We start from the raw sequence: 10,447 nt of genomic DNA, 5'->3' as shown, positions 1-10,447 counted from the left end.
CTTATCTTCAGGCTTTGTTAGATGAAAAGTGCTCAAGTACTTAACTTTTATTACAATATTCATACAAGTTAATCACCACGACACTGGAATCGGCCATTGTTAGAACTTTTACCCAACATGGAATTGGTTTGCATTTTCGAATGGTGGAATTTACCGTTGGCAATTCCATCCGTTCATTTGTGGAATGGCCAATGGTAATATTGTGATCATTCACTTCAACTGGCTTTCCTTTATCACCATCCCTTCTCAATCCTGAAGAAATTTGCAAATGATTCAAGAACAAAATGTCCACAAATTGTGCATTCTGTCGAATACACTTACCTTAGGCCACTAGATCCAACAGATTTTGCACTTTTTTTATTATTATTATTCTGTACATTCTCATTTTGAAGAATACCCAAGAGTAGCCAGGATCGGGATCTGCTCGAATTCCTAACCTGATCCACTGAAATTCCCTGCCTGAATTCTAACTTCATAATAACTTATTTAGGCACCGTAACAAAAACTATCTAGAATATAGATAGTGCAAAAGTCAGATAAGAAATACACATACAGACAAGATATTAGGCTAAGAGATATAGATATATGGTCAAGACATTATTCAATATACCAAGATCATAAATTACGTAATAATAGGCACCATTTGCTTCTCTGGAAGCATAATCAATCACTAAAAATGCACGTCACAACAAACAAAAATTGGAATATAGAGTTTTGTGGATCAAAAAGAGAAATACAGAGTAGCCATAATTTCAGGTTTTCAATCCCTCCACGACTGCAACCTCCCCAGCACCAACAAACAGACAAGCGTATCCTCCAATTCTGCAAGGAGAATCAGGCAAAGGCAAACAAGATATCAACACTCAGAAAATGTGCAAATTAGGCGTACAAGAATTCTGTGGACAAAATCAGGTGATTCCATAGTGATTCGTTGATCACTACGCAACCAAACAGTTGTTCTGGCATAAATTGACTAGTACGAGAAAAAGCTTATAACCCTACTTACATATTTTGTTGAAGGCAACGATGTCACAGCTCTGGACATACTCATTAATTGGTTCAACTGTAAGACGTTCCTCAATGAGATCGTCAACAGATACCAAGTCATCCACAATGCTAAGCATTATCTGCAATTTCTTGATACCATACCCAACTGCTACGAGTTTAGCTGTGACAAGCATTAAAATTAATGTCAGAATCAGAAACATATAATATGTTGTGAAGACAACAAAAGATTAAAAAATGAGAAAGCAACTGTCCTAAATTAACAAAAAACATGGTCTAATAATGGAAAACAAAGTTTTTATCAAACGCCAAGTGGCTGATGGTAAATCCAGCCGAAAAGAGAATTTCTATAAAATTGGAGGAAAGACAAAGCCTTAAGGTTTGATTCCTTTCTAAAGTTCAAAAGTAATAGGAAGCAGAATCAAGATGAAAAACATACATGCTCCCCAAAACAACCCTTCCATCTCAACACTTCTCACTGCTTCCTCAAGCTTTTTCATGTCAGTTTCATCATCCCATGGCTTCACGTCCAAAAGAACTGATGACTTGCCAGCTGATAAAGGTAGTTTAAAAAAAAAAAAATACTCGTGTGAATACCAGAGGGAGGGAAGACAATAGAACATATTTAAAAGCAACTTAGCAGCATAAACATAAGCCATAAAACTCACAGTCTTTCTTTTTGGCAGATTTCTTAACTGCAGCAGCACGTTCTTCCGCAGCCTTCTTCTCCTCTTCAGTCTCTTCACCGAAAAGGTCAACATCATCATCATCATCATCCTCAGCAGCTGCAGCCTGAAAGCATTATATTTGATCTAGTATGAGATTAAAGTCTCTTAAAGAAGTCTCTAAAATTTAAAAGAAACCGACAGCAAGCACTGGTAGTCAAGACTTGCCAACTAAATACACCCAGATTGACCTCAAGAAAGCGTCTCGGAGCAAGATAAACATCACGTCCAATTGACCCAAAGGAGGGTAAAAGGTGCAAAGACTGAAGAATACATAAACAGGAAGATGTGTAGATGAACAACCAAAACAAGGAAGAATGCACTTGCCTTTGTGTCACCAATAGGAGGAGTTGCAATTGCCTCCTCAGTGATGGGAGCAGATCCCTCCACAGTGACACCGCACCCTTCTCCAGAAACACCACTACAAAATCAAATAAATGAATTGAGAAACATAATATGGAAATTAGCTCATAATTTAATAATAAAAATATTAATAAGAGCTTACGAGATCCTCAAGAGTGCATCGATAAATGGATTAAGAAACATAATATGTAAATTAGCTCATAATTTAACAATAAAAATATTAAAAAGAGCTTACGAGATCCTCAAGAGCGCATCGATATGGTTGTACCACCGAGAGACATTAACGTATTCAGCTGATGGAGCCTTTGAAAGAGCTCCATATACAGTAATATCATCCTTTGAAGCTTGGTAGCTGAAGAGAGCAAGACATAATTCACATACCATATAATTAATACATAAATCAAAACACTGCAATAATTATTCATGGCTTCTCATTTTCTTCTCAATAATAACTTGAGAAAGCAAGACCAAGGAAAACGAGACAAGCAACACTTAGATAAGGATAAAAAAAAAGTGACACAATGAAACCTACCTTGTAATGTAACTGCGAGTAAGGAGGTAATCATCAAGTTTCTTCAGGCCAGCCGGCGATTTGACATCATAGAATGTGACTGCCATTGTAGCTAACTTTGAGAATTCCTTCTACAAGCATATTATCAGAGGAAAAGATAAGGATAAATGCTTGTTCACTGTACTGCATTAAACTAAACTTCTGGGCCAAAAAACTGTATAGACAAATTAACTAGACCTCCCGCAAAAACAGGCCATGGATAAACTTACATAACCAAACTTAATCCTCGAAATAATTTAACCTTTATTACATATGTTGTCAAAAACAAGAAAATAAGAGATAATAAGCAAGCATGTTTGCTCAACAAAACAAAAAAATGAGCAAACTGAAACGTGTACGTATAAACCCTTATTTCATTGTTTTGTTATTATTCATGATGAATTGATAAACTGTTAAAAATCAGCATTTTCAATTGGCAGCTTAGAAGTCTGTGATTAAGATAGTATGTTCAAAAAGTGCATAATTAATCAATTCTACCAGAGACCATAAGATTGCTTCCAGTTTTGTCAGACAAAAAGAGAGATCTAAGCTCAAATATCTACATTCTGATTGAAAAAAACTGAAGTTCGAAACTTTCAATCGCAGATGGAATAATACCCTTATACACAGCCTTATATATTGCACGAGCTTGGGCGAGCTTGGCTTGTCCGGGCTCGGCTCGTTTACTTTGAGGCCAGGCTCGAGCTCGACGTCGACACGAGCCTAGAAATGTTGCTCGAGCGCGGCTCGATAGGGTTGGAACCCTGTTCGAGCTCGAGCTCGAGCTCATCTATTTTGGTCGAGCTCGAGCTCAAGCTCGATTAATTTTGGGATGTATATGTACATGCATTTGGCAAAAATGATTCAATCCTAGAATTCAATATTATGTGAAAGACCAACACCCATCTGTTTAATAAGGCGAAGATACTTTTTCTGCTCTAATTTCATCAAACACAAACCATAATTCAGTAAAAAACAGAAACCCCAATACCTATCTATCCAAAAATATTTACACATTTTTCTGGGCAACCAAACAAACACATCAAACGGCAAAACCCCAAACCACCCACCACCCAAGAAGAAACGGAGAAGGAAAAAAACCCACAAATCTTATCACCTCCTCCGCCTCCGATCCGCGGCGTACTGCGAGAGTGAAACGGCCTCCGAGAGCGGCGTGGACAGCGGGGTTGGCAGCGGCAAGTTCCTGGAAACCGGGCACGAGCCGTTCAGCTTCAGCCAGGCGTCGAGGTGTGTGGTTGCTGCGGTGGTGGTGGTGGTTGCTGTTGGGGGCACTGGGGGAGTGGTGGGAGCGACAACAGAGATAGGAGGCGAGGAGGATGGTGGAGACTGTGAGAGGAGAGTCGAGAGAATGGAGAGATCAGAGATGATATACTTAGGTTAAATTTGGGTTCTCTAATTTGCAACCGTTGGATTTGGAAAAATAATTAAATTTTAAATATTAACGGTTTGATTCGTTTTCCCAAAAGCTTATCCCACGTGGCTGTCCTACTTAGATCTGGTGTGCTTTTCCAAACCCTATATAAGGATATTTGTATTAGGTTAATAACAAGCTGAATAATACAGCAGTTTCATCTTCTCCCTCTAAACTTCTTCATAAAAACCTGTTAACAAGTACATTAAATTTGAAGAAATTTTTTCAACTAAATTTGGAGAAAAATTTTGTCCTTCTTCTCTAACTAAGCTTTTTTTATTTTATTTTTTTTTCTCATAATTGGGTAAAGGAGAAAGGAAGGTGAAGAATGGGAATACTTTTAAGTGATGTCACTTTAAGACTGTTTGTTTAGTAAAAGAGTAATGAAAATCAACATTTTTGTCCACCAATTATTCTACAATACTAATATGCCAATTTAATATTGTAAGATAATTTTGAAGTAAAAATGTAGTATATTGCATTGGTATTGCGGTAGATTTTGATGGTAGATCAAATGAAAGATTTAGATAGAAGAGATTGGATATCTCTGAAAAGGGACTGAATAGAACAGGTTTCTAAGCTTTCAAAAACATATTCATCCGGTATCTTCTATACAAACTACAAAGCACTTATCTTCAGGCTTTGTTAGATGAAAAATGCTCAAGTACTTAACTTTTATTACAATATTCATACAAGTTAATCACCACGACACTGGAATCGGCCATTGTTAGAACTTTTACCCAACATTGAATTGGTTTGCATTTTCGAATGGTGGAATTTACCGTTGGCAATCCCATCCGTTCATTTGTGGAATGGCCAATGGTAATATTGTGATCATTCACTTCAACTGGCTTTCCTTTATCACCATCCCTTCTCAATCCTGAAGAAATTTGCAAATGATTCAAGAACAAAATGTCCACAAATTGTGCATTCTGTCGAATACACTTACCTTAGGCCACTAGATCCAACAGATTATGAACTCTTTTTATTATTATTATTCTGTACATTCTCATTTTGAAGAATACCCAAGAGTAGCCAGGATCGGGATCTGCTCGAATTCCTAACCTGATCCACTGAAATTCCCTGCCTGAATTCTAAATTCATAGTAACTTATTTAGGCACCGTAACAAAAACTATCTAGAATATAGATAGTGCAAAAGTCAGATAAGAAATACACATACAGACAAGATATTAGGCTAGGAGATATAGATATGGTCAAGACATTATTCCATATACCAAGATCATAAATTACGTAATAATAGACACCATTTGCTTCTCTGGAAGCATAATCAATCACTAAAAATGCACGTCCCAACAAACAAAAATTGGAATATAGAGTTTTGTGGATCAAAAAGAGAAATACAGAGTAGCCATAACTTCAGGTTTTCAATCCCTTCACGACCGCAACCTCCCCGCACCAACAAACAGACAAGCGTATCCTCCAATTCTGCAAGGAGAATCAGGCAAAGACGAACAAGATATCAACACTCAGAAAATGTGCAAATTAGGCGTACAAGAATTCTGTGGACAAAATCAGGCAATTCCATAGTGATTCGTTGATCACTACGCAACCAAACAGTTCTGGCATAAATTGACTAGTATGAGAAAAAGCTTATAACCCTACTTACATATTTTGTTGAAGGCAACAATGTCACAGCTCTGGACATACTCATTAATTGGTTCAACTGTAAGACGTTCCTCAATGAGATCGTCAACAGATACCAAGTCATCCACAATGCTAAGCATTATCTGCAATTTCTTGATACCATACCCAACTGCTACGAGTTTAGCTGTGACGAGCATTAAAATTAATGTCAGAATCAGAAACATGTAATATGTTGTGAAGAGAACAAAAGATTAACACAACACAAGAAAAATGAGAAAGGAACTGTCCTAAATTAACAAAAAGCATGGTCTATTAATGGAAAATCCAGACGAAAAGAGAATTTCTATAAAATTGGAGGAAAGACAAAGCCTTAAGGTTTGATTCCTTTCTAAAGTTCAAAAGTAATAAGAAGCAGAATCAAGATGAAAAAAAACATACATGCTCCCCAAAACAACCCTTCCATCTCAACACTTCTCACTGCTTCCTCGAGCTTTTTCATGTCAGTTTCATCATCCCATGGCTTCACGTCCAAAAGAACTGATGACTTGCCAGCTGATAAAGGTAGTTTAAAAAAAAAAAAATACTCGTGTGAATACCAGAGGGAGGGAAGACAATAGAACATATTTAAAAGCAACTTAGCAGCATAAACACAAGCCATAAAACTCACAGTCTTTCTTTTTGGCAGATTTCTTAACTGCAGCAGCACGTTCTTCCGCAGCCTTCTTCTCCTCTTCAGTCTCTTCACCGAAAAGGTCAACATCATCATCATCATCATCCTCAGCAGCTGCAGCCTGAAAGCATTATATTTGATCTAGTATGAGATTAAAGTCTCTTAAAGAAGTCTCTAAAATTTAAAAGAAACCGACAGCAAGCACTGGTAGTCAAGACTTGTCAACTAAATACACCCAGATTGACCTCAAGAAAGCGTCTAGGAGCAAGATAAACTTCACGTCCAATTGACCCAAAGTAGGGTAAAAGGTGCAAAGACAGAAGAATACATAAACAGGAAGATGTGTAGATGAACAATCAAAACAAGGAAGAATGCACTTGCCTTTGTGTCACCAATAGGAGGAGTTGCAATTGCCTCCTCAGTGATGGGAGCAGATCCCTCCACAGTGACACCGCACCCTTCTCCAGAAACACCACTACAAAATCAAATAAATGGATTGAGAAACATAATATGGAAATTAGCTCATAATTTAACAATAAAAATATTAATAAGAGCTTACGAGATCCTCAAGAGCGCATCAATATGGTTGTACCACCGAGAGACATTAACGTATTCAGCTGATGGAGCCTTTGAAAGAGCTCCATATACAGTAATATCATCCTTTGAAGCTTGGTAGCTGAAGAGAGCAAGACATAATTCACATACCATATAATTAATCCATAAATCAAAACACTGCAATAATTATTCATGGCTTCTCATTTTCTTCTCAATTATGACTTGAGAAAGCAAGACCAAGAAGAACGAGACAAGCAACACTTAGATAAGGATAAAAAAAAGTGACACAATGAAACCTACCTTGTAATGTAACTGCGAGTAAGGAGGTAATCATCAAGTTTCTTCAGGCCAACCGACGAGTTGACATCATAGAATGTGACTGCCATTGTAGCTAACTTTGAGAATTCCTTCTACAAGCATATAATCAGAGGAAAATATAAGGATAAGTGCTTGTCCACTGTACTTCATTAAACTAAACTACTGGGCCAAAAAACTGTATAGAAAAATTAACTAGACCTCCCGCAAAATCAGGCCATGGATAAACTTACATAACCAAACTTAATCCTCGAAAAAATTCAACCATTATTACATATGTTATCAAAAACAAGAAAATAAGAGATAATAAGCAAGCATGTTTGCTTAATAAAACAAAAAAATGAGCAAACTGAAACGTGTACGTACATCTTTATTTCATTGTTTTGTTATTATTCATGATGAATTGATAAACTGTTAAAATCAGCATTTTCAATTGGCAGCTTAGAAGTCTGTGATTAAGATAGTATGTTCAAAAAGTACACAATTAATCAATTCTACCACAGAGACCATAAGATTGCTTCCAGTTTTGTCAGACAAAAAGAGAGATCTAAGCTCAAATATCTACATTCTGATTGAAAAACACTAAAGTTTGAAACTTTCAATCGCAGATGGAATAATACCCTTATACACAGCCTTATATATGCGTAATGTAGTCTCCGTACAAGATATCATTCTTATTCATCAAAAAAAAAAAAAAACTATATATATAGCTTTTGGGCCTTGAAAAATCGTCATATTCTTGCATAAACAGTTGCCAAAACACACATTAAACGATGAGATCTCTGCAATTACAAACAATTTCATATGCTTTGGAAATCCAACCGTTTCTTTAGAAAAAATGGGCATATATGTTAACTTCCACAATAACGATGGATCTGAGCTTACCAGCGATGGAGGTGCGTTTACCGTTTGGGAGGCGCGGAGAGGACTGAATATACCAGGGTTTGTAAACTTTAATAGAGACGAGGATTTATAGTGATAGGGAGAGAGTAATCAGGTGCTTCGCGACTCACCGAGTTAGAATGAACGATGCGTTTCAGGGCCTTTCGATATTCCCTCGCCGGAGGTTGTGGGACCTTTTATGAGGGAAAGTATTTAAATGTCCCTTTTTTTTCTTTTTTTTTTGGTCTCACTAAAATTTTTAAGTAATTTTAAAATTATTATTGAATTAAAATTTAATAATAATTTTTTATAAATTTAATAGTAATTTTAAAGCTTTAATGAATTTTAATGCACATTAGAGATTTTTTTTTTTTGTTACACTCTTGCATATCTCTTGTATATCCTTTTAAAAATTCACCGATTAATATATAGAACTTATATTCAAGTTTCAATGGTAAATAGTCAATAATTCACCAATCGGGTCTCTTTTCTAAGTAAATAGTCAGGGACCTCCATTAACACAATTATTTCTCATGGTTATTTTTGTATTTTCCTGCTTCCAAAAATCATGTCCTCGGCGGTTCAGTCATGTTTACCCACGAAGTCCTTAGCATTGTTAGGAGCAAAAACATATATTTAGGCTCTTAACTATAACTTTTATTATAAATTCTTATAAACCGGTGTATTAATCAATGTGGTAAAAAATGTTTATACTACATTTTTTTATATAAATTAATGTGACAATTCATAATTGATAAAATAATTAATAGTATATGTTTGACAAATAGCGTGTAATCAATTAAATTAACAAGTATAATTTATTTATAAAGTAGAGGTTACTAGTTCGAATCTTCCATTTTTATTTTTTAATGCGGACATGTCACCATTTTTTTTTTTTTTTAAGTTTAAAATGATGTGGTAACATATTCACTACACAATATCAAATACACCATTAGAATAAATAAAATAAAATATTGACCATGAATTAACTCAAAATGTATAGTGTTAGGAATAGTTTCATGTATGGTGTGAACTCCGCATTATTTGTATTATTCAAGTCGTCATTGATCTTCGATCTTTGTGCTCCTGTAATCACTCAAAAACAATAATCAATTAAGATAACTCATCGGCTCTCACTCTAATGCCTAAGCCAATATCTAAGAGAATAGTATGCCCGATGTACAATAATTCAATATATTTGAGTTTTAGATTTATACCTGGCCTGGGCTTCTATAGGCATAGAGGTGGAGTTAAACTTGGACCAAGTCTCCTACTTCAACTTAGTTTGGGAGTATTTAGAGTTTGATTTGGACCTTGGTTGGAGTAGGACTGCATGTTAGACTGAATTTGAAGTAGTTTTATTCCTAACCGGAATACTGAGAATTTGATTTGGGTCATCGTTCTTAGTTATTGGCCAAAATCAGGAATCGGATACCCCTGTTTATACCTAGTTATCCGGACCGGGTAACCGAATTTTTTATTTTATTTTATTATTTTAAATAGTCTTATTTTAGGTATTGGGCCATACAGTTGGCCAATTTTTAAATAAATGATTAGCTTTTTGTCCAATTTGTTTTTTATTTTTAAATTTCTTCGCATCTCTCTTTGTCCTTTCTCGCGTCTCTCTCCAAGTCTCCATACGACCATACCAGCGGAAGAAAATAATCCTGCAAAATTTCATAGCAAGATCATAACCAAGCATATCACCCAAGATCTCTCTCGTCTCTCTCCAACATCCCCTTCTCTCCAACAAAACAAAGCCCCACAAATATAAAACAAAATGTCAAAAACAAATAGATCAGAACATATCAAAACCAAACAAATAGAAAATAAAAACAACCCAACAAATCAGACACACCAGACCAAAAAAAATCAAACAGATCACCCAACATACTGTCTCTCTCAAAACCAGCGACTCTATGGCGTGGGTCCCGTAGCGGCAGGCGACGGCAGCACTTGCAGAAGTGGCGTGGCTGAAAAAGATTGTAGTTGTTTAGGTGGAGGTGGAGTGGCTGCGCCGCAACGTAGAAGCAAAGAGCGAGAGAGAACGAGAACAGAGAGCCAGAGAGAATGAGACAGAAAGAAATAGATGGACAGCAATGAAAAGGAGGATGAAGAAGCAGAGAGTGAGAAAGAAAGAGATGGAGAGCAGGAAGAAGAAAGAGAGAGCAAGAGAGAGGCGGAAGTGATGAAGAGTGAAAGGTTGCCAAAAAGCGGACGGAAATTGGAGTCTCCGGTTTTTTTTTTTTTTTTTCCGACCGAAACCGGAATTGATTCTCCGATTTTCCGGTTTCAATTTCTTGGTATTTTTTGACACCTCTAGACTAAGGTTTTTACTCAAATC

The 10,447-nt window shown here is 36.2% G+C and overlaps 2 protein-coding genes across 6 annotated transcripts; both read right to left on the bottom strand.

Annotated features, from left to right (window-relative positions):
- Window positions 1-563: 563 nt before the first annotated feature.
- Window positions 564-4,013, bottom strand: LOC132173833 (elongation factor 1-delta-like). 4 transcript variants are annotated; one of them, XM_059588361.2, is made up of 8 exons: window positions 3,761-3,845; window positions 2,626-2,735; window positions 2,329-2,445; window positions 2,058-2,151; window positions 1,674-1,797; window positions 1,445-1,558; window positions 1,007-1,168; window positions 564-822 (listed from the first exon to the last, which is right to left on the bottom strand). In XM_059588361.2, coding segments are annotated over exons 2-8 (699 nt in total). In that variant the 5' UTR covers window positions 2,712-2,735; window positions 3,761-3,845; the 3' UTR covers window positions 564-820. The 4 variants fall into 4 exon arrangements, with proteins under 4 accessions (XP_059444344.2, XP_059444342.2, XP_059444341.2 ...); XM_059588359.2 differs by lacking the exon at window positions 564-822 and having other exon boundaries at window positions 999-1,168; window positions 3,749-4,013; XM_059588358.2 differs by lacking the exon at window positions 564-822 and having other exon boundaries at window positions 999-1,168.
- A 1,274-nt stretch (window positions 4,014-5,287) lies between these two features.
- LOC132173834 (elongation factor 1-delta) lies at window positions 5,288-8,233 on the bottom strand. 2 transcript variants are annotated; one of them, XM_059585463.2, is made up of 8 exons: window positions 8,107-8,228; window positions 7,207-7,316; window positions 6,911-7,027; window positions 6,733-6,826; window positions 6,349-6,472; window positions 6,120-6,233; window positions 5,704-5,865; window positions 5,288-5,522 (listed from the first exon to the last, which is right to left on the bottom strand). In XM_059585463.2, coding segments are annotated over exons 2-8 (699 nt in total). In that variant the 5' UTR covers window positions 7,293-7,316; window positions 8,107-8,228; the 3' UTR covers window positions 5,288-5,520. The 2 variants fall into 2 exon arrangements, with proteins under 2 accessions (XP_059441446.1, XP_059441444.1); XM_059585461.2 differs by lacking the exon at window positions 5,288-5,522 and having other exon boundaries at window positions 5,696-5,865; window positions 8,107-8,233.
- Between the last annotated feature and the right edge of the window lie 2,214 nt (window positions 8,234-10,447).

Source organism: Corylus avellana, chromosome 3 (genome assembly GCF_965113065.1).
Source record: "Corylus avellana chromosome 3, dhCorAvel1.hap1.2, whole genome shotgun sequence".
Classification (NCBI taxonomy): domain Eukaryota; kingdom Viridiplantae; phylum Streptophyta; class Magnoliopsida; order Fagales; family Betulaceae; genus Corylus; species Corylus avellana.
This window is presented reverse-complemented; position numbering and strand designations above follow the sequence as displayed.